The sequence below is a fragment of the Phyllobates terribilis genome, unplaced genomic scaffold, assembly GCF_046119375.1.
Source record: "Phyllobates terribilis strain yellow unplaced genomic scaffold, ASM4611937v1 Scaffold_3__8_contigs__length_932513732, whole genome shotgun sequence".
In the NCBI taxonomy this organism is placed as follows: domain Eukaryota; kingdom Metazoa; phylum Chordata; class Amphibia; order Anura; family Dendrobatidae; genus Phyllobates; species Phyllobates terribilis.
Window position 1 is genome coordinate 458,787,495 of NW_027362763.1, and position 25,266 is coordinate 458,812,760.

The 25,266-nt window shown below is 40.3% G+C and overlaps 1 protein-coding gene across 4 annotated transcripts in view; it reads left to right on the plus strand.

The window, feature by feature from the left end:
- Positions 1-25,266, plus strand: part of GRIK2 (glutamate ionotropic receptor kainate type subunit 2) — a 1,245,293-nt gene that overhangs the window by 1,068,022 nt on the left and 152,005 nt on the right. For 3 of the 4 annotated variants that reach the window (XM_073675764.1, XM_073675765.1, XM_073675763.1), the window contains exon 13: positions 11,531-11,748. In XM_073675764.1, coding sequence (XP_073531865.1) covers positions 11,531-11,748 — 218 coding nt within the window. Of the gene's footprint in view, positions 1-11,530; positions 11,749-25,266 lie in introns of those variants that run through there. The other variant, XM_073675766.1, reaches the window with a different exon arrangement.

Below are 25,266 nucleotides of genomic sequence, written 5' to 3' on the forward strand. Positions count from 1 at the left end.
TACCATCCTTAATCACATAGAATGTATGTTGCATTCCATGCATTAGCTTTTAAACAAACTGTAATAGTCCCTCCTAATTGGCTGTATAACACCATGTATAGTATAACAAGGCATTTTTGGAAAGCAGGTATGAGTGTAAAATCCATTTAATGCCTATTTCATTCATAATTTCATAGAATTTTGTTGGGGTCTTTTTGAGAAATCTTTTTTCTGTATTTTTATTCAAATTCTACTAGAAAGGTATGAATGTATGAAACATTAAAGGAGTTTTATACTCATACCTTTATTTAGGGGTCAATTATTTTGTTGACAGGTTCTCTTTAACCCTTTCACGCTTTGGCCATTTTCCATTTTTGCGCTTTTGTTTTTTTCTCCCCTTCTTCCCAGAGCCATAACTTTTTTATTTCATTTTTTTCAATATGGCCGTGTAAGGCCTTGTTTTTATGGAGCGAGTTGTATTTTTGAATGACTCCTTTTCTTTACAATATTGTGTACATGAAAATGGGAAAAATATTCAAAGTGCGGAGAAATATTAAAAAAAAATGCAATTCCACAATTGTTTTTTTTTTTTTTACCATGTTCACTAGATGCTAAAATTAACTTACCATTATGATTCTACAGGTCCTTACAAGACGAGTTTGTAGATACCAACCATGTACAGGTTATTTTTTGTTTAAGTTGTGAAAAAAAAAGTTTGCTAAAAAAAAATGGCGCCATTTTCCGAGACCAGTAGCATCTCCATTTGACTTCTTTTTTGCTTTCCGAGCTGACATTTTATTAATACAATTTTGGGGTAGATACGATGGTTTTATCAGCTGTTATTGCATTGTATTTGAATGTTGCAATGACCAAAAAACGTAATTCTGACTTTTTTTTTTTCTCGTTACGAAGTTTACCTATCGGATTAGTTCTTTCTATATATTGAAAAATCGGGCGATTCTGAATGCGGAGACAGCAAATATGTGCATTTTTTATTTTTGTATTGTTTTATTTTGAATGGGGCAAAAGGGGGTGATTTGATTATTTATATATATATATATTTTTATATTTTTAAAAACTTTTTTTTTCTACTTTTTACTTGCTTCAATAGTCTCCATTGGAGACTTGAAGCTGTGATCATCTGATCGCCTGTGCTACACATAGCAGGGCTTCAGCTCACCTGCTATGAATACCGACCTCTGGGCGGTGCACATGGCAGATCGGCTATGACAATCACAGACTTCTCCTGTAGACCCTGGATTGCCATGCCAACTGATTGGCAGCTCGCAATCATGTGACGGGTGTGCCAATGAACGTGGTTCGTGACACGCTTCTGAAGTGGCCATGTTAAATGCCGCTGTTGGAGATTGAAAGTGCCATTTAACATGTTAACAACTGTGGGTGGATCGCGATTCCACCTGAGGCTATTAGGAGCACATGACAGCTGATCACATCAGCTGTCATGTGCCAGGAAAGATCCGGGCTCAGCGCTGGAACCTGCATCAAAAGGAGAGAAATAGCTTGCGCCATAAATATACAGCACATGTGAAGGGGTTAACTGTTATTGTCTACCTCACAAATTGTCCACCTTAGCTATATTTTTTTACACATCGGTATTAGTTCCCCATTTAAGATCCATACATAACCACACCAATACATTGGTCTGTTGCAGGTGCTGGCTTTTTGGATATGTTCCTACCTAGTTTTTTTTTAAGTCATTTTACAGAAGGGAACTTGAATATTGTTAAAAAAAAATGAAGAAAATTACATTTAAAAAATCTAGACATTTTACTGTGCATGTCTGTTTGGTCATACTTTTTTCTACTTCATTTTGACAGCCAAACACACCATATTCAGTCATAGCCAAAAGTGTTGGCATCCTTGAAATTGTTCCAAAAAATTGAGGATTTCTCCCTGAAAATTATTGCATTTCCATATGTTTTGCGATACACGTTATGGTGATGCGTCTAACATGTCTGCTATTGAGGTAGACACAGGAATATTTGGGGTAAAAGTCCGTGGCTGGTTTATTTCTTCATAGACCAGCAAAAACAAAATGGTAACACAACATGGCCCTTTCTGGCATAACTGAAAATAAAAAGCACATAGAAAGTCCTTTCCACAGCATCTCCATCCTTGCGGAAACAATAAATTTCATCTCAAACTTGATTTTCAGACTGGAGACTTCCTTGACTCCAAATACACAGAACTCATAAATCAACTAAGTGGCCGGACATTACCTGCCAATCCACACCCTTGAGGTGGAGATATGGAGAGTAGCTGTCCCGTCCATCTCTTACAACTACTCACAAATGCCCCCCACCCTGTCATGGCTGATTAACCCCTCAGCACATAACATGCTGAAGAGAAACTTCTGGGTTTCGCATCACGGAAGATAACAACCTTTGTGACACATATCTCCCTTTAAATACATTGCCAGTGACCATGTCCCAACGTGTTTACTTCCTTTGTGTGTTTTAGAACAACACAAAAAACCATAGAAAAAAGGCAAATTTGAAATTATTTCCAACAAAACCCCAAAAATTACCCGGACGAAATTGTTGGCACCCTCAACATTTAAAATTTGGTTGCATGCACTTTTGGTAGAAATAACTGCATTTAATCGCTTCCTATAACCATCAACAAGCTTCTTACAACACTCAACTGGAAGTTTGAACCACTATTCTTTTATAAACTGCTCCAGGTCTCCCATATTTGTAGGGTTCCTTCACCAAACAGCAATTTTAAGATCTCTCCACAAGTGTTCAATGGGTTCTAGATTCAGACTCACTGCTGGCCACTTCAGAACTCTCCAGCGCTTTGTTTCCCTCCATTTCTGGGTGCTTCTTGAAGTATGTTTAGGGTCATTGTCCTGCTGGAAGACCCATGACCTAGGCTACAAACCGAGCCTTCAGACACTGGGCACTACATTGCGACCCAAAATCTTTGGGTAATCTTTAGATTTCATGATGCCTTGCACACAGTTTAGGCACCCAGTGCCAGAGGCAGCAAGACAACCCCAAACCATCTTTGAACCTCCATCATACTTGGCTGTATGTACTGTGTTCTTTTCTTTGTATCCCTCATTACGTTTTTGGTAAACAGGAGAATGATGTACTTTGCCAAAAAGGTCCATCTTGGTGTAATCTGTCCACAAGATGCTTTCCCAGAAGGATTAAGGCTTATTCACATACAGATTGGCAAACTACAGACTAGCTTTTTTATGTCTCTGTCTCAGCAGTGGGGTCTTCCTGAGTCTCCTGCCATAGCATTTCATTTATTTAAAATGTCGATGGATAGTTTGTGCTGACACTGATGCAACCTGAACCTTCAGAACAGCTTTAATTTCTTTGGAACTTGATTTGGGCTGCTTATCCACCTTCCGGACTATCCTGCATTGCAACCTTTCATCAATTTTTCTCATCCATCCATGTCCAGGGAGATTTGCTACAGTGCCATGGGTTGTAAACTTCTTGATTGTGCTACATACTGTGGACAAAGGCACATCAAGATCTCTGGAGATGGACTTCTACTCTTGAGATTGTTGATATTTTTCAACAATTTTGGTTCTCAAGTCTTCAGACAGTTTTAATTATATTCTCCATGCTTATTGTGGCACACACGGACAAACAATGCAAAGACTGAGTCAATTTCTCCCCTTTTTATCTGGTTTCAGGTGTCATTTTCTCATTGCTCACACCTGTTACTTGCCACAGATGAGATTGAACGAGCATAACATGCTTGAAACAACGTTTTTTACCCTCAATTTTGGAAAAATGGCAACAATTTTGTGCAGCTCATTTTTAGGGTTTTGTGTGAAATTATGTCCAATTACTCTTTTTTTCTTCTGTTTTTTTTGTGTTGTTAAAATACACACAGAGGAAGTAAACAAGTGTGAAACTAAATATGTTGAATTGCAATAATTTCTGGGAGAAATACTACATTTTATGGAACAATTTCAAGGATGTCAACACTTTTGGACTTGAATGTATATACTGTAGTCTGTTGCTGCATTTTGCATTCTATATGTGTAGCTAACCATCTAACATTTCTCGTTCCATCCTTTTTGGGACTGGGGATAAATTTTGTTAAAAAATCCATGTGTTTTACTATCCCAACTTTACCAACGTATACACAACACCCACACTGCGGACTGCTGCTATATTTTTATTTCCATATGTTTACCTACCTACTTACTTAGCATTTCTTGTTACATCCTTTTTTGTCAAGGGTTGATTTATTATGGTTGAAAAACTTGTCATAAGTTAATTATATTGTTATACAAAATGCATGCTAAAAGAAAAGTGACAACGGTAATGGATGAAAATATAAAAAAAAAATAAAGACCCATAACATGAATAAGATTGTGGGAGCCACTAACAACAGCACCACCAACAATGGCTGTAGTCACCCAATCATGTTATTGTGGAGGAAGTGGAGAGTCTTATGGAATTTATGAAACATCACTCATTTGGGTGGTGACATGCTAAGAGTAGGATGGTTGCATTGGCCTTAAAGAGTTGAAACGACATCCAACCAAATGATCTAACTGGGGTAGTTCTTTTTTTTCTCGGATCAGTAATTGAGTATGTGATGTTGTGACTGTTGTTGGTAACGGATGCATAACAGTGCCTGATAGTGCTGGTTTTGGTCATGGTTAAGGCAAGTCTTGTGAGAAGGCATCTGAGATGTGGAAATTCTTTTCCACGTTAGCAGAGGACCAATCTATTGCAATGTGCAGGCCCTGCAGTAGGGAAAAAAGCTGATTGTGTCCCGACACAAATTAACTAGAATGTGCAGCTTTCCCTCACTGCATAGAGTTGCATGACCTGCTCTCATGGGAAAAGTAAACTAACCAGCAATATGAGCGAAGCTAAAGCTGTCCTATTTGTTCTCTTGATCATATTTCTGATAAATAGGCCGCATCCTCAAGTAATGCCTGTTAATTGTCACCATTCCCTTCAACATCCTCATCTATTGCTTTCTGTTCTCTTCCCCCTTTCCCTTACTTGTGTCATCAGTTATCCATATGTGTACCCAAGAAACGTGTATCCGGTCATGTTTTTGTGTGAAAACTCTACTTCCATATATCCAAGTTTACTCTAATTGATGCTCTAACACCTGGAATGTACTGTCTTTTGAAAAAGTATGTCCTATAATCAGGTTTCAGAAAAGATATCTAGCTGCTAGTATTTCTTGAAGGATGCCATGTATGTGTCATCATAATTATTAATAAAAAAAGGAAGATTTTAGACATCAACCAAGGTGAATTTTCCCTGTAGGACCAAGTGCAAGATAAGGACCTTAAACAGAGCTGGGCATAAAAAAGCAAACATTTTTAAAACCGAACATACAAGGGCTTATATGACAACAACTTTCTTTACCTTCACTTGCAGCATCATTTTTAGTGAAAATAAAAAGTTTTCTGTACCAATTTGGGTGAATTCCCCCCCAATACTAACCAGTGCAGTATTGGGCTCCTGCGTGGGGCTGCGAATAATAGGCAAACATTTTTTCTGAGAAAAAGTTATTGATCTTCTGTGACTGCAACTTTCCTTTACCAAATTCTAATTTTTTGTAAAATTTTGATTATTTGTGTTTCGACTGGTGTACAGTTCCTTGATAAAATGCTGCACAGGATTGGTCCTTTGACAAGGACTGAAAGCACAGATGCGTGTTGTAGTGTTATTTTACATCACTAATTCACTTTGTTGGAGTGAGCAAAACAGGAACTGAACCATAGCTCTATGTTTCCTGTGGTTTGGACACCACATTAGGTACAGAAATTAACATACAAAGTGGTATGACACACTGTGTCAGTGACACAAAAAAGGATGGTTGTCGTCAAGTCCAGGTCCCTACATGCTTCTTTTAAAAAATGCATGTTAAAGCATGTGTAGTATGGACTAGTACCTCTGCAGGAGATTTCAGTTGGACTTACAGGCTGTAAAAAAGTGGTCTGCTTGATCACAAAATACTAAGTGGGGAAATTGTTGAACTGTATTCTAATTTTTAAAAACAAAAAAGTCAGTGCATAGTGCTTTTGTTTAATATCAATTGCCAAACCATTTATATGATGAGGTCAGTTTGACATTAGTAACACTGTGTTTGTGTTAACCGCTCAACGCATAATCATGTACATGTACATGATTGCAGGAGTGACTGTGTGGATGAGCTCAAGAGCTGGCATCATTGTGTAAGAGCAGCAGCCAGAGTCGAGCTCTGATCTCCACTATTAATCATTTAAATGATCTCTGACAAAGGTGTTTTAAATTAAACGATTGTGCCCACAAGCAGCTTCTCCAGGCGGTCCCGGCAATATTATTGCGGGGCACTAGATTAATATGGGACCTTGTGTCCTACTGAAAGCCACCGTTGTGGCCATTTTTGTATCCCTATGGTAGTCCACAAGCTAAGCTTCATTAGAAACCATAATTTACACTATATGCTGTAATACTATGGTGGGGTGAATAAAAGATCACATATTCAAGTCCCCTAAGAAAATTAAAAAATAATACTTTTTAAAAAATATTTAAAAAATATAAAATAAAAAATTTAAATCACCCTCCCCTATTAAAATAAAGAAATAAAAAAAATGCACATTGAGTATCACCATGGTGTAAAAGTATGGCCTTTCAAAATATAGACTAAATTAACCCATTCAATTGACATAATAAAAAAAAAAATTAAGAATTACATTTTTTGGTCACCACGCCTCAATAACCCCTTAACAACATTAGACATACTAATACGCGTCTGTGCCCTGGGACTTAAGAGCCAGACCCGTATTAGTACGTCATGGCGATCGCGCGCGCACACAGGCTGTGCGGGCGCGATCGCCGCCGGGTGTCAGCTGATTGTCACAGCTGACACCCGGTACTATGTGCAAGGGCCGGTCACGCACCGCTCCCAGCACATTAACCCCCGCGATGCTGCGACTGAAGTCGATCGCAGCATTGCGGTGGCAAGGGGATGTGATCGCAGATACTCACCTCCTCTTCCGGCTTCCAGCGCTGTCTGCCGTGGCTTCCAGGATGTTGCCATGACGACCCGATGTCGTCATGACAACATCCGGGTCACCAGACAACAGGAAGATTTTTTTCGACATGCGCAGTGCATCTCCAAACAATCTTCTCCCTGTCCAACGCTGACAGCCTGCATGGCACAGGGATGGTGCTGCATTCCTGTGCCATGCAGGCGATCAGAGAAAAAAAAGTGAAAGTCCCATAGTAGGACAAAGTAATAAAGTATAAAAGCTATCAGAAAGTGAAAAAAAAATAAAAAAAAATTGTAAGAATATAAAAAAAAAATAAAAAAAATAATCCGCCAAAAATAAAAATATAATGTACCCATCAATAAATATTATTATAAAAAAAACAAAAAAAAAACAATAAAAGTACACATATTTGGTATCGCCGTGTCCAGAACAACCTGGCCTATAAAACTGTCCCACTAGTTAGCCCCCTCAGTGAACACGGTAAAAAAAAAAAAAAAAACGAAGCAAAAAACAATGCTTTATTACCATACCGCCAAACAAAAAATGGAATAACACGCGATCAAAAAGACAAATATGACGTTTTCAGTGGTACCATTTTTATTTATCTTGTCCCGCAAAAACCAAGCCGCCATACCGCTCCCTCAGCCAAAAAATAAAAAAGTTATAGCTCTTAGAATAAAGCTATGCTAAAAAATATTTTTTTCTAAAAAATTGCTTTTATTATGTAAAAGTGCAAAACATAGAAATACGATATAAATGTGGTATCGCTGTAAACGTACTGACCCGAAGAATAAAGCTGCCTTATCAATTTTACCACACGTGGAACAGAATAAAAAAAAATTTAAAAAAAAATTCCTGAATTGTTGGTTTTTATTTATTCTGTCTCCCAAAAATCGGAATAGAAAGCGATCAATAAATGTCACGTGCCAGAAAATGGCACCAATAACAACGTCAACTCATCCCGCAAAAAACAAGCCGTCAAATGACTGTCTGCCAAAATCTGGAAAAATTATAGCTCTCAAAATATGGCGATGCAAAAACTAGATTTTACAAAAAATGCGTCTTTTAGTGTGTTACAGCTGTCAGTCATAAAAACCCCATATGATTCTGGTATCGCTGTAGTCTCACCGACCCGAAGAATAAGGTCGTCTTATCACTTATGAGGAACGGCGTAAAAAATAAACTCTCAGGTAAGGGTTGTGCTAGGGTTAGGGTTGTGCTAGGGTTAGGGTTGTCCTACGGTTAGGGTTGTGTTAGGGTTAGGGCTGGGGTTGGGGTTAGGGTTGTGATGGGGTTGGGATTTTTTTCAAAAGTAAGAAAAAAAGATGACGATATGGCGACTAGTGTTGAGCGCAAGTGCTCGCTACTTTAGTTTACATCGGGTGTTCTGGTATACATTGAGTATCGTGGGTATTTGAGTGACATGCTCGAGTCTCCGCCCCATATGCTTCACGGCCCAAAAAACTTTGCGGGGATTGCCTGCCATGCACGAGCGATCCCCGCATGTTTTTTTTTGGGGTGTCTAATAACCGTGAAACATCCGGGCGGGGACTCGAGCATGTCACTCGAGCACACGCAGTACATGGTGCATACCTGAGTACCCAATGCAAACTCAAGTAGCGAGCACTTGCGCTCAAGACTAATGACAACTTATTCAATATGATGACCTAATGTTATCAAATTCTGTGTCGTAACTCTGGGTTCAAAATGTTCACTATACACCTTAATAAAATTCTTGAGGGGTATAGTTTCCAAAATGGGGTCACTTGTGGGGGAGCTCCACTGTTAGGCACATCAGACGCGACATGGTGTCCGCTAACAAATTGAATGGAAAATCGGCTCAAATTTTAAGCGGACGCCATGTTGCGTTTGGAGAGCCCCTGCGTGCCTAAACTTTGGAGCTCCCCCACAAGTGGCCCTATTTTGGAAACTAGACCACCCAATGCACCTATCTAGATGCATAATGAGCACTTGGAACCCCCAGGTGCTTCACAAATTGATTCGTAAAATGAAAAAGTGGAAAAAAAAAAACTTTTTCATTTTTACGAATCAATTTGTGAAGCACCTGGGGGTTCCAAGTGCTCACTATGCATCTAGATAGGTGCCTTGGGTGGTCTAGTTTCCAAAATGGGGTCACTTGTGGGGGAGCTCCAATGTTTAGGCACACAGGAGCTCTCCAAACGCCACATGGTGTCCGCTAATTATTCAAGCAAATTTTACAATCAAAAAGTCAAATGGCGCTCCTTCCCTTCTGAGCCCTGCCGTGCACCCAAACAGTGTTTTTTCCCCACATATGAGGTATCACCGTGCCCAGGGGAAATTGTTCAACAAATTTTGGGGTCCATTTTTTCTTGTTACCCCTGTGAAAATAAAAAAACATGGGTCTAAAGTAACATTTTTGTGAAAAAAGTTAAATGTTCATTTTTTTCTTCCACATTCCAAAAATTCCTGTGAAGCACCTGAAGGGTTAATAAAGTTCTTGAATGTGGTTTTGAGCACCTTGAGGGGTGCAGTTTTTAGAATGGTGTCACTTTTGGGTATTTTCTGTCATAAAGACCTCTGAAAGTGACTTCAAATGTGATGTGGTCCCTAAAAAAATGGTTTTGTAAATTTTGTTGGAAAAATGAGAAATCGCTGGTCAAATTTAACCCTTATAGCTCCCTAACAAAAAAAAATTTTGGTACCAAAATTGTGCTGAAGTAAAGTAGACAAGTGGGAAATGTTATTTATTAACTCTTTTGTGTGACGTATCTCTCTGATTTAAGAACATAAAAATTAAAATTTAGAAAATTGCAAAAGTTTCAAAATTTTTACCAAATTTTCATTTTTTTCACAAATAAACGCAAGTGATATCGAAGAAATTTTACCACAATCATGACGTACAATATGTCACGAAAAAACATTCTCAGAATCAGGGGGATCCGTTGAAGCGTTCCAGAGTAATTACCTCATAAAATGACAGTGGTCAGAATTGTAAAAATTGGCCTGGTCATTAACGTGCAAACCTACCTCGGGGGTTAAGGGGTTAAAACTGCATTAAAAATCAATCAACATTTCATATGTATATTTAAAGAAGCTGTCAGCTTGCCACACAAAAACAAGTCCTCACACAGCTCAATTAATACAAAAGAAAAACATTATAAGAAGCAAACCAATCCTTTTTTTGGCCAACTTTTGAATTTTTTTTCATCACTTAAAAGAAAAAAAAGTTGATGCAAGTTTGGTATCCTCTTTAATCATATTGTTCTGGAGTGTCATGGCTTACTGTTAGGTCCTTTTTATTGTTGCAGTAAATGCTGTTGTAATAAAACAAACTCTGCTTACTAAATAGAGTAATTGCATCTTTTAATCATTTCATGTAACTTGGAATTTTTTTCTCATTCTTTATTAGGGAAAATTGATAGTAAGATTCAAATCTAAAAATTATTCCACAAACAATGAGCCCTCATACAGCTAGGTCAATGGAAATATAAAAAATATGATCCTTGGAAAAATAGGAAATCAATAACTGAAAGGTAAAAATGAAAAATCTCCCTGACCTTAAGGGGTTAAATAGATTGAAAAGGACTGGAAAGAGTTTTAGGAGACCTCTGAGTTTTCCACTCCTTTTTCAGGGCAATTGGAGGCTTTGTTTTATTTTAGATTCAAATAAAATCAATTTGCTATCAATCAAATGTTGGAAAAAATTTAGTAAATTCGAATTTCAAAAGATTCACTCATCTCTCACATATATTGCTTGCTATGCTGCAGCTAACATAGTTTGCGCTGATGTTGTGCCACACAATATTTCAGTAGAAATTATATTGTATTAAAGAGGTTTTCCATTTTTAGGAAATATTGGAGCATAGACAGGAAAATGCTTAAAATAACAAAATAAGTATTAAAAACATGTTCAAGTCGCCCACTCCAGTTCCACATCCCTGCTGCATTCCACTTTTTGCCCACAGATTGCAGCATTGTTTTTCCCACTTTAACAGCAGTTTTAGATTATTATGCAATCTACCCTCTAATTTCTGCTTAAATGTCAGCACAGAGTGACTATTCAAACTAAGAACAGGCGCTCGGTGCTTCACGGTGGGGCCAATTATTTAAATACATCCTCCAACCTGCTAGGTTTGCACCTATGTCCACCCTTCTCTAGCTCTATGAAGCCTGATCTGTCAATAAAAGATGAGGGAGGTGGAGATGGATGGAAAACAAGCAGGTGGGAAGGTGTATTTATATGATTGACTCTGCCATGAAGCCCTGAGAGGCAGGACTTGATTTGAACGGTCATTCTGTGCTGAAATAGTCCCTTTAAGCAATAAGGGTCAGATAATGAATTTAGGGCATCACTGTGGCAAAACTCTAAGCTACATTTTCATGTATGCATATGTACTTTATGAAGTGTCCACTAAGAATAAATGGTCTCACGTTTTGATGCACCTTTATTGTATATGGTATATATTAAAAAAATATTTTGTAATTATTATATTGACAGCTTCATATGTATTGCTTTTCGGTAGTTCATTTAATGAAGAACAACTTCACAATTTATTCCTTGGTTTCCACCAGGTTCTGAACTCATGCCTAAAGCTCTTTCTACAAGGATAGTGGGAGGAATATGGTGGTTTTTCACACTGATCATAATTTCCTCATATACCGCCAACTTAGCTGCTTTCCTCACTGTGGAACGCATGGAATCCCCCATTGATTCTGCTGACGATTTAGCTAAACAGACTAAGATTGAATATGGTGCTGTACAAGATGGTGCTACAATGACTTTTTTTAAGGTATGTTGTAAATTTATATTGTGAAATTGTAATCATACCAAAATAAATATAATCTTAAGTTTTTTTACATGAAACTAAAATGGTGTTTAAATTAAGACTAAACTAAGACTTTAGTCTAAAATTAAATGTTTTAGAAGAAACAAAGAAACCAGGTAGGATGTGTACCATTAATATTTATATCGCCTAATTAAAATTTGATTTTAAAAACTGTTGCATTAAATCTGGAAATAAATTGTATGTGATAAAAATGCAAAAAATATTAAATTATTACTTTCAGATGTTGAATCACCAACCAGTCCTCTATATTGGTAAATTATTTTTTTTGTTGCTTTAAACTAAATTTTACTAAGACTAAAATTAGAAAATAATCAAAAAAAATTATGATTTTCTTACCCTAATAATTCAGTGCAGTTTCCATTACATCGTTACATGTTTGTTGTCAGTCTTTCACAGTTTTAATCCATGTGATGTTGCTTGCTATCATTAAAAGCATTTAACAAAAAGTATTGTAGATAGCAGATAATAGAGATGAATGTATTGATCTGCAGATAATCGAGTTTAAGTGAATTTCCTGAAATTTGGTTTATTTTCATAAGTTCATACACTTTTTCGATTTCATGCGCTGTTCACAAAAAATAACTTGTCTGCACAATTTCTATTTCAATTTCACACTAATGAAGCATAGAGAGTGGGCTAATGTCTTTTTGCATGGTCGCAAGGGCTTCTCCATAATTCCCTGCAGCCATGACATCTTGTGGAATATTATGCATTGTTCACTGGTGGTCAGTACCTGGGCCATCACAGATCAGCGGTTCTCAGTGAAGCATAGTTTGTACAGCAGAGTTATTTTTCATCTACAGAGACTTTCTCTCCTATAAAGTGCAATCTCTTATGGTTAGTAGGGGTGTTGCTCTATCATTTAGAATGTCAGCTCTTACACTCAGTGGAGTCATTTCTATCTTTTGTAGTGTGAAAACATTTATGGTCAGTGGGGTCCTCATTCTCTTCTATTGAGTGTAAGCTGTATTGGTCAGCTGGTTTCTCTCTATCTGTCTGTCTTTCCCTAATGTGCATTAACTCAGAAATTACAAGCTATCCAGTACTGAGATTCAAACTATTTTTTTGCCCCAAATCAAATTTTTGTGAAAATGAATCAAGTTTAAATTCTAGTTTAAAAAGATATGCTCATCTCTAACAAATACAGTTATGATATTAACTTGGCGAGTCTCCTGAATCAAAATATATGTGTTATGAATGTTCAAAAAATGGTAACAAATTTTTTTGACAGTTTTACAATGAATCTGGTAATTGTAACTCATTTGTAACATGAAATTGACTGTCAAAAAATCAATGATATGGATGTTGATTCATTATTTTGTCCTACTGGTTTATCTTGAACCTTAGCACTATCAATAAATTTTTTCCGTTATTTGGGATTTGGGAACATATTTTGGTTTTCAGAGGGGTTATTTAATTGATGTTCCCAAAAACCGTAATGTTTCTAAGTATCCCAAAGGTAATAAGTACATATTAAATATACCTATTTGTAAAGATCTGAGGTTGTGGTTTGTAAGTAATCACCTAGGCAGGTAATAAAGAAATTCCAGATAGATGGCTAAAATATAGTTCTCTCAGTCCTCAAGTTCCTAATCTGGGTTCAGTAATTCCACTGGCTTTGTAACCTCCTCCTCTTTGTGAAGTCCGAACTCCCTGCTGTTCCTCCTCTGGCCAGTCCATGGGTTTCAATGGCCTCCCTGTAAGCTCCTGTTCCCAATTCACTGGGGCTGTACTTCCACGTTGCCCTGGTCGATTAGCAGACCAATCATCAGCCAATCTTGCAGCCTCATCCAGGCTGAGTGTTTTTTTATCTGCCGCCCATTCTTTTAAATTACCTGGGAGCTTTGACATAATTTGCTCCAGCATGACTATATCCATTACATGTTCTGCTTCCCTTGCCCTCAGTCCTTCTATTACCGAGTGCATACCATGCATAGTGTGTTGACAAACTCCTGATGTGTGTGTGCAGCAGGCTTGTCAGTCTCCCGAAACGTCCTCCGGTAGGTTTCCGGCGTGACCGCATACCTCTCTAGCAATGCGCTGTGAATGGTATAGTAACATCTCTGATCCCCAGAAGACAAGTTATTAAAAGCTTCTCTTGCTTTTCCGGTAAAGCCAACACTCAAAAATCTGGGCCAGTCACTGACTGATACCTCATGCAGCATACAGAGGGTCTCAAATAACCGGAGATGTTCATCAATATCCGATGTGTCCTCCTTGAACTGTGGTATATCCCGATACCTTAAAGATGCCGGCCACTCTCTCCTGTTATCCACTGTCCTCTGCAATGGGGCGGGTTGGGGTACTGCTACATGCACACTCAAATATTTGTTTAACACTGCCGCCCGCTCTATCTCCGTAGCCCGATCTCCTAGCGCATCCAGCATCTGCCTCAACTCAGTCGGTCAATCCTCCACCATCTGGATGACAGCCCTGGGCTGTTGTCCCTCATCCACGTGTGAACTGACCTCCTCATGTGGTTGTTCCTGGTCGCAATTGTCAAAGCGTTGCATTAGGGTCGCCAGATTGTCCTCCGGCAACCACTCTAGTTCTCTATCAGAGCAAAGGGCTCTCAGCTCCACCTTTTTGAGCCTCTTGTAGATGAAGTCTGCCATTTCTTCTGCCAAGTCACCTCTCAGTAACATTCCCTGGTATACTGTCCAGAAATAGGTGATCCCACCGCTGCCACCACTTGTAAAGATCTGAGGTTGTGGGTTGTAAGTAATCACCTAGGCAGGTTAACAATGCAACAATATTTTATTGATCACAGCCATGGTAATAAAGCAATTCCAGGTAAATGGCCAAAATACAGTTCTCTCAGTCCTCAAGTTCCCAATCTGGGTTCAGTAGTTCCACTGGCTTTGAATAAGGCCATACTCACTGTCTCTCAACTTTTGGTTGGCCCACAGATTTCGTATCTCCAGCCAGTATAGTCTGTAGCCACAGACCATGATCCTCTAGACGGCAGATAAAATGATGAAAGCACAGGTATCCAGTAGCAGCAGTCCTTTTAAGAAAGTTTAAATCCAAAGGACATAATCCATAATGGTAACATGTTTATCAATCCATCCTTCCAAGTTCATGGTCTCCATCCTCTTCCTTCAATCCTTCCATACAACTCTGACTAAAACATGTCTGTCATTTCTTTCGCTGGGATCAGTCCCCTCCCAGGTCAGAAGTGATCACCCTCCCCCTTAAGCTTTACTGCTAGCGAAAAAGCAATGAAGAATTTCTAGAAGCCTTCATCTGAGACTGCCTGTAAGACTCCCTGTGGTGACGGCTCCACTGTGTCTCAATCAACACTCACCTAATGAGATTATTGGCTGTTGAAACAATGGACTCCTGAGATAAAGATGAGATTAGTGGAATGCTGGACATTTTACAAGTGAATCTAAAGGCCCCGTCACACTAAGCGATATCGCTAGCGAGATCGCTGCTGTGTCACGGTTTTGGTGACTCACCAGCGACCTCACCAGCGATGTCGCTATGTGTGACACTTTGCAACGATCAGGCCCCTGCTGTGAGGTCGCTGATCGTTGCAAAGTGTCCTGGACCATTTTTTGGTCGTTGGCCTCCCGCTGGCCAGCACACATCGCTGTGTGTGACCAGCGGGACCAACGATCTGGCTGGTAACCATGGTAAACATCGGGTTACTAGGGGCACGCGCGCACTTAGTAACCCGCTGTTTACCATAGATACCACTCTGCTACTGTGAGCGGAGGCTCCAGCGCACGGTAGCAGAGTGGTATCCATGGTAAACAGCGGGTTACTAGGGGCACACGCGCACTTAGTAACCCGATGTTTACCATAGTTACCAGCCTGCTCCTGCTTGCAGCAGGCTGGTAACGGGAGCAGGACATCGTGGAACGATTCTTTCCACGATATCGTTGCTCCCCTGATCGCTGGTGAGCCTGCCTGTTTGACAGCTCACCAGCGATGTATTAGCGATGCAGCAACGATCCCTGACAGGTCGTATCGTTGTCGGGATCGCTGCTGCATCGCTTAGTGTGACGGGGCCTTTACATACTGACAGGTAATCAGAACTATACAAAACATAACAAGTAAATCACTAATAATACACAATAATAATATTGACAAAAATGGTGGTCCATTGCTGGAAAAGTATCATAGTCTTTAGTAAGTGGGCAGCTCCTCACACTATTAACAACAGAGAATTACGCAGCGTAAGTACCAAATAAAGGCGTGGTGCACTACACAAACCATATAATTAAAATATACTCAATGGTAAAACCACATGAAATGTTTATGTGTTTATGGAGTGAACATTTATACAAAGATGATTAGTCGCGTTTACATGATTTAGCGGAGTTGACTAACCATTATCCTATGGTCATCCTACTTAGAATATAATGATAAGGCAGCAACACTTATTTTCCCTAATTATTGTTTTCATAGTTAAGAACAGCACATTGCCTTACTATTGTCGCCACAATGTTTGGAATCAATGGCATTCTTAGAACTATAAGCAATACTGGTGATGTCACCTCAAACTTTAAAAGTGCCGAAGAAGCTGTTATTACTTTTGCTAATTTGCATTATTTTCTGTGCTGAGAAACATAACTATAATTTCTGTCTTTCATTTTTGAGTCAAGCTTTCCTCCCTCAAAAGAACCCAGTTCTCAGACTGTTCCCTCTGCTCAGTCCCTTGACCATTCAAAAGTGGCACCAATATTACTAATTTCATTGCTTCCTTTTCCATCTTTCCTATAGCATATCCACTAGTTTTTGCATCCTGTTCTTCCCTTTCTGGCGGAATGTTCCATAAAATGTTCCTCATCATGTTATGTTTACATAGAGAAGCTGTTAACGGAGGATCATCTTTCTTTAAATCAGTTTGACTATTTTATTCTTTCTGTCCTCCTTTATAACAGTATCATCACATATACATTTGCTTAATTGGCTTTCAGAAAAATATATGATTCTGACAGCATTGAATTCTCAGTCAATTCATGTTGTGGATATAAAATGTAATTTCATGTATACAGTACATAAAAGTGATAAATAGCTGAATTACTGATAATACAGGTTATGACAAAGAACATATCAGAATTAACTTCTTTCTCGGAGAACCCATACTCTGCAATCCAGTAACAGAGCCAAATTGTTGTCTTTACCATGTTCAAGGCTGACATCAATTAACTAAGTGGGTGGATGTTTTGTGGTGGATTAAGCTACAAATTTCTTTTTTGAATGACATAACAAAATTATATAATTACTGTGCTCAGCTTGTGTAAATGAAAAATACAATTGTTCTAAATGAGGCTACTGAAATAGCTCGGCAGTTTTTTTCTTTCCCATGTCAGACATGAAAAAATGGACTCTAAGCAATGCATGCAACTCACAGATGGGTAATAACTGGAATGTGATGAACACAATATATAAAAATAGCAACAATTGGTTTTATTTGGTTATTCGGTGCCCATGTAACAGATTTTGTTATAGAAATAAAATTAAATCACATATCCAAATTATTGGTATTAAGGGATTAAAATGATCTAATGAGGCACATATATTTTAGTTTGCATATACGTTAAATATAGAATACTATATCATAGCCACTAGTGGTCTTTTATTTTTGGTCCATATTACACTGCCTATGTCTTTTACAGTGAGAATTTTAGTGAATCTAATAGGGAGCCCAATTTGAAAGCTAGACTAGATTATGTTCGGCAACCTTAGCTAAGGTAGTGGTGCTCAGTAGTCTTGAGCGAGTATGTTCTGTCCGAGTATGCTCGGGCCGAGCTCCGAGTATTTATAGCTGCTCGGTGATATGGTTAAATCGCTCCCATGTGCATGATTTGCAACTGTTTGACAATTTTATTACATGTGAGGAATATGTAAGAAATAGACATTCCTCACATGTAATAAAACTGTCAAACAGTTACAAATCATGTACACGAGAGCGATTCAAACACATCACTGAGCAGCTATAAATACTCGGAGCTCGGCCCGAGCTTACTCGACCAAAGGGTTAACAGAACATACTCGCTCAACACTAGTGCTCAGTGGTATAGAAAGACTTTTTATTTTGTTGACATGGCTGTGAGCAAGGACTTGGAAAGACAAAACCAATGGCCATCTTTTCTTTACCTGTCCTTGATGACACCACAATAAAGATATTTCTGTGTATTAAAAAAAAAATTTGAACCCACACAAAAGACCACAATTTTTAGTGATGCAACGTCTTGTGTGAAAAGGACTTGCAATGCCAATAACAATGGCACCCTGTGTGCACTGAGCGATATGTTATAGATCTGTTATTATATCTTTGTTAACAGGCTATTAAATGATTGCCGATCAGTGAAAGTTTACCGATTGGCAGTCATTTAGTGCTACTAGTTGGTCTGTGTAAATGAACCCTTAGTCTTAGATTTTTCATTATTACAATATTAAACTGTAAGTAATATTTGAATATGATGTATATTGTTCTAAAATGATAATGATCATGATGATAATGATAATTGTTAGGATCACTAAACTTCGCAATTGACATTCACATTAGTGTACACCCCTAATTATAACTGTAATAAATAGAGAAGAGGTAAGTAAGGTGTGCAAGAATTTAGGGATTCTTCTCCCTACGCTACTACTACTCAGGCTTCTCTTATATTATTTTAGATAAAAACACCACAATAATTTATACAATAAAAGTAATACTTTAATAATTCTTGCACATTCGCATCATTTTCCACTTTACCCCTTCCCTGTTTATTAAAATTTTAATTGTTCCATATATACTTCTTCTTCATTTTCATTTGGATATAAACATTATATTAACTAACAGAACAAGCTTTAAATATATATATTATTATATATAACATATGGTAGTAGATCACGTTTGTTGCGCTTTGAATAATTAATTTTATTAGTGTAGCCTAATCTAGTGAAAACTCATCAAACTTCTTTCTTTCTTGAATGTCTTTTCATAGATTATAGTGTAGCTAAAATGTGACAAAAAGCGCACAATAGGGCATAAATTTTGTAGATAGAATGGTATTGCTCACCTGACTGGGTTGTGTCAGGCACAACTCTAATACATATATAGATACCAGACACTGCTGCTCCATATGCTGAAATAAAACCAGCAGTGAATGTAATAGTACAAAGGGATAAACGGATAAATCTGCTCCGCTGCTGGTCAAGAAGATATTCAGGGGCAATGATGGTGTTGAACAAAGAGCCTTTTTATTAATCTACGCATTTCAGAGTTGAACAAACTCGTTCAACAGGAAAAAACACAAAGGGCAAAGTGAGATTCTGGGGTTTCAATAATCCAAAATTTTGAGCCAATTGGCATAAACACAACCCCTGGTGGTGTGTCCAGACAGCTTTCATTATTCATTAGTTGTATTCAATAAAGCAAGGAGGGAGAGAAAAACAATATTTTGAAGGGTAAGCATTGCCATCTATCTGAAAAAAAACTAGTGGTGGTAAAGGAATATTTGGATATTGAGGTCACAAAAAGGGTGTGTTAAAAGAGAATTTAAATAAGGAAAGAAATTATTTTTTTAAATGGAAAGAGTCGTAAACAAAAACTGGAATCGAGAAACAGCTATGTAAGATAGTGAAAGCAGTGTGTCTATGTAAGAACAGCATGTATAAGCGTAATCCTGTAAATTCACAGGATTGTGCTTATGCACCTCTTTCCATTTATGAAAATGTTTTCTTTCCCTTTTTAATTCTCCTTTAATGCACTCATTTTGTGATCTAAATATCCTAATATTTCCTTGCCACTACTTGTTTTTTTCTCAAATATATGGCAATGCTTTCCCTTCAACAATTTGTATTTTTCTCTTCTTCCTTGCTTTATTGAATACAACCAATGAACAACGAATGAACTGTCTGAACACACCTCTAGGGGGTGTATTTATGCCATTTGGCTCCAATTTTTGGATTATTTAAACCCCTGTATCTCTCTGTGTGCCCTCATTGTGGCTTTTTCCTGATGAAGGAGTTTGTTCAACACTGAAACACATAGATTAATAAAACTGCTTTGTTCAATGCCATCATCTCTAGTAGATATCTTCTTGACCAGCAGTGCAGCAGATTTATCCGTCTATCCCTTTCTACTGCTGCATTCATAGCTTATAACATTTCTGATATTTACTCATATACAGTGGGTACAGAAAGTATTCATACCCCTTTAAATTTTTCACTCTTTGTTTCATTGCATCCATTTGGTAAATTTTAAAAAAGTTCATTTTTTTCTCATTAAAGTACACTCTGCACCCCATCTTGACTGAAAAAAAAAGAAATGTCAAAATTTTTGCAAATTTATTAAAATATAAAAACTGAAATATCACATGGTCATACGTATTCAGACCTTTTGCTCAGACTCTCATATTTAAGTCACATGCTGTCCATTTCCTTATGATCCTCCTTGAGATGGTTCTACTCCTTCATTGGAGTCCAGCTGTGTTTAAACTGATAGGACTTGATTTGGAAAGGCACACACCTATCTATATAAGACCTCACAGCTCACTGTGCATGTCAGACTCAATTAAAATCATGAGCTCAAAGGAACTGCCCAAGGAGCTCAGAGACAGAATTGTGGCAAGGCATAGATCTGACCAAGGTTATAGAAGAATTTATGCATTACTCAAGGTTCCTAAGAGCACTTTGACTTCCATATTCCTTAAATGGAAGAAGTTTGGGACCATTTGAAGTCTTCCTAGACCTGGCCGTCCAGCCAAACTGAGCAATCGTGGGAGAAGAGCCTTGGTGAGAGAGGTAAAGAAGAACCCCAAGATCACTGTGGTTGAGCTCCAGAGATGCAGTAGGGAGATGGGAGAAAGTTCCACAAAGTCAATTACCACTACAGGCCTCTACCAGTCGGGCCTTTATGGCAGAGTGGCCCAATGGAAACCTCTCCTCAGTGCAAGACATATGAAAGCCCACATAGAGTTTGCTCAAAAACACATGAAGGACTCCCATACTATGAGAAATAAGATTCTCTGGTCTTATGAGACAAAGATAGAACTTATTGGTGATAATTCTAAATGGTATGTGTGGAGAAAACCAGGCTCTGCACATCACCTGCCCAATACAATCCCAACAGTGAAACATGGTGGTTAGAGCATCATGCTATGGGGATGTTTTTCAGCTGCAGGGACAGGACGACTGGTTGCAATTGAAGGGAACATGAATGCAGCCAAGTACAGAGATATCCTGGATGAAAACCTCTTCCAGAGTGCTCTGGAGCTCAGATTTGGCTTCAGGTTTACCTTCCAACAAGACAATGACCGTAGGCACACAGCTAAAATAACAAAGTAGTGGCTTCAGAACAACTCTGTGACCATTCTTGACTGGGCCAGTCAGAGCCCTGACCTAAACCCAATTGAGCATCTCTGAAAATGGCTGTCCACCAACATTCACCATCCATCCTGACGGAACTGGAGAGGATCTGCAAGGAAGAATGGCAGAGGATCCCCAAATCCAGGTGTGAAAAGCTTGATGCATCCTTCCCAAGAAGACTCATGGCTATACTAGCTCAAAAGGGTGCTTCTACTCAATACTGAGCAAAGGGTCTGAATACTTATGACTAGTGTTGAGCAAGCACTAAAATGCTCGGGTGCTCGAAGCTCGGGCCGAGCTCACCATGATACTCGGGTGCTCGACCCGAGCAATGAGCCCAATGTTAGTCTATGGGAGACCCAAGCATTTTTGCGGCGGCACCCCCGGCAGTCTGTAGAAAGCCTAAAAAGTGCCCAAAACGATAGTGACAGTGTTCAAATGACATGGGGACAGCATGGGAATCGCCCCAGGAAGCATTTCTGACCCACAAGTAACTGCTGTCAACAACGCGGTCAGAGGTATTAAATCACTTTTACGGGCTCACAATAAAAGGTTCTAAAACAGAACTGAAACGGTTTTCCTGTGAAATATGTTCAGGAACTTCCTTTCCAGGGTAAAGACTTGTGTATAAGGTAAAATAAATAACCAAAAACAAAAATACTCCTCCACACCTTGGGCTATGTTCACAAGTAGCATTTTTTATGTGTTTTTGCACTTTTGTATTGCTTTCATCCTTGACAAATGCATTCACCGGGAAATGACATTTTAACATTTTTCAACCTTATCTGGCCATGTGCTATGTGACACATGCATACAGTGCTGAAAAGAAATGGAAACAGCATGGGGAAGACCCCTGGCAGCATCTCTGACACCCAGGTCACTGCTTAAAAGTGTGTCCATTAGAAGTGATCCTTGCCGCATCAGAAGATGCAGACTTGCAACTATCCCCGTGCAAGTCCTTGTCCCAGGGCAGTGTTCAATTGTACCTCCCCATTCCTTGCAATGCAAGCGCAAGTATGCAGCCTGCCACCCACCCATCCCCAGGTTGCAATACCAAACTGATTGCTTGCTTGAACTTGAAATTGGGCCTTTTAGGCATTTGGAGGCGGAATCTGGCCACTACGTCGTGGCTGCGTTGGCGGCCTGGTATCCATACTCATTCCCCAGCCGCCCTGCGGCCGGGTGTCCACGCTCGGTCCCCAGCTGCCAGGGGGCGGCCGGGTGTCCATAAACGGTTCCCAGCCACCCCTATTTTTCCTGGGAACTTCCCCCACACTTTTCTTAGCCGGGCCTGCTTTAGGGCAGCATTGGACAAGCCCACCAGAGAACCAGACCCCTCAAGTGGGCCCTGGCTTCTCCATCAGGGGAGTTGAGAGTGCCAAGGTGAGGAGCATGATGATGATGATAGAAGTTAGCATCTGCTTTGTTTTCTTGGAATGCAAGCGTAAGTGCCTTCTGGTACTGCCACATTTTTGTAGACCTCTCCACCTCAGGAATAAGAGAGTGAAAGTTCTCCTTGTAGCGGGGGTCTAAAAGTGTCACCAACCAATAATGACTGTCACCCAACATTTTGACAATGCGAGGGTCATGGTTAAGGCATCGTAACATAAAGTCAGCCATGCGTGCCAGACTGGAAACAGGCATGACTTCCGTGTCCTCAACAAGATGACGACTGACCATGCTCTCCTCCTCCTCCTTCTCCTCCCCCCTGTCCTCAGGCCACCCACGCTGAACCGACGTTATAACAGTTGTACAGGTACTACCATCTGCAGTGCATAATACCAGCTCCTGCTCTTCCTCCTCCTCCTCCTGTCCCCCAATGCATGTTCGGATGAGATGAGGCTGGGCTGTGTGTAATTGCCCATTACGGCTTCTTGATCCATCTCATCATACTCTGGCTGCAATGCCTCCTCTTTAATTCTCTGCAGAGAGCGTTGCAAAAGACAAGTGGGATGCTGACGCTAATGATGGCGTCATCGCCACTCAGCATCTTGGTGGACTCCTCAAAGTTTGTCAGGATGGTACATATGTCAGACATCCAGGTCCACTCCTGAGGTCTTATGTGTGGAGTCTGACCTGAATATCGACGGCCTTGTTGCAGCTGGTACTCAACAACTGCTCTCTTCTGCTCACAAATCCTTTGCAACATGTGGAGGGTAGAGTTACAACGTGTGGGGACATCACACACCAGTCGGTATGCTGGAAGCTGCAAACGCTGCTGCAACACAGCAAGGGCGGCGGAAGCTGTAGCTGACTTGTGAAAATGAGCTGACAGGCGGCGTACTTTGACGAGCAGATCTGGCAACTCGGGGTACGATTTAAGAAACCACTGAACCACGAGGTTAAGCACATGAGCCAGGCATGATACGTGTGAGGTCTCGCCTCGCCTCAGAGCCGCCACCAGGTTACGGCCATTGTCACACACGACCATGCCGGGATGTAGGTTCAGTGGTCTCAGCCACAGATCTGCCTGCTCTTTCACAGCTGTCCACAACTCACAAGCAGTGTGAGGTTTATCACCTAAGCTTATGAGTTTCAGCACAGCCTGTTGCCGCTTGGCTGAGGCAGTACTGCAGTGCTTCCAGCTTGTAACTGATGTGGTGATATCTGAGATTCAGGCTGAACATGAGGAGGAGGAGGAGGATGATGCGCAGGAACTGTACACTGTGGGGGCAACTCTGACTGACATAGGACCCGCAATCCTCGGTGTGGGGAGGATGTGTTCCATCCCAAGGTCCGACTGAGTACCGAGGGATGGCCACCGCCATAAGGTTGCGGAAGGATTCCGTCTCCACCAGCCTAATAGGCAGCATTTCCAAGGCAAGCAGTCGTGAAATGTGCAAATTTAGGATTGTGGCCTGTGGGGCGTTGGCTGCGAATTTGCGCTTTCGTTCAAAGCTCTGGGATATGGACAATTGAACGCTGCGGTGGGACGTGAATGTGGACGTTGATGCTGTTTCTTGAGAAACTGATATAACAAGTGAAGACTTGAGAGGAGGGGGCATCTTTGTATGCAGTATGGACAGGGGATTGCCTTGCAGGCACAACAGGGGGTTCTATTACATGCACAACAGCGGAATAAGCAGTGGTGACACCCGCTGACACTGGTTGTGGACCCTGGGGTTCGCCCCACAAAGTCGGGTGCTTTGTTGCCATATGCCTTATCATGCTGGTGGTGGTCAGGCTGGTAGTTTTGTCACCCCTGCTGATGCTGGCATGGCAGGTGGTACAAATGGCCTTTTTGAGGTTATCAGCAGAGTCTTTAAATAAAGTCCAAACTCTGGAATACCTACCGGTTGTACTGGCAACGTCCCTCGTGTTGGTGTTACGGTGAACTGTTGCCCGCCTTCTGTGTGCGGCTACCACACTGCTTCTTCCTGCCTGTTTGGGTACTCTGCCTCCTTCTCCCTGTGTGCTGCTGGTCTCGCTCTGCGTGTCCTCCTGCCACCTTGTGTCAGTTACTAGATCATCCACCACCTCCTCCTCTACCACTTGCGCACCACGTTCCTCCTCCTCACTTCGTGGCAATTGTGTCTCGTCATCGTCCACCTCTTGTGACAAATTGCCAGCGCCGACTTCCTCTGGCTATGGCTGTTCAAATATTTTGGCATCGCTACATGGGATCTCCTCTTCCACCACTTCAAGCAGAGCAGGCAAGGGGCACAAATATGGAAATGGACCAGTGAACAGCTCTTCAGAGTGTCCAAGTGTGGGATTAGTTGCTGTCTGATGACACTCGGTATGGTGGGAGGAAGGAGCATCAGGGTGAGGAGGAGTATGCGGTCGAGACTCACGGCTACTAAAACTTGACCATGTGGAAGACAGACTGGAGGTGGTGGTGCCCAGGTAACTGGAAGCATTATCTGCTATCCAATTAATAACCTGCACACACTGCTCAGTTTGCAATAGTGGTGTTGTTGTGTGCTTCCCTAGCAATTCGGTCAAGAACTGGGAGCGAGAAGATGTGGCTGTTGGTTGTGGCACATTTTAACCTTGGCCACGGCCCTGTCCTCTGCACGCATCCATCACCAGAACGTCCAGTTCCACTTCCTTTGCCACGTGCCTTGCCCATTGTAAATGAAGTAAAATAGCTTACACTCGCACTATCAATGGAAAAAGGGTAATAAAAAGGAGATTAGAACAGTG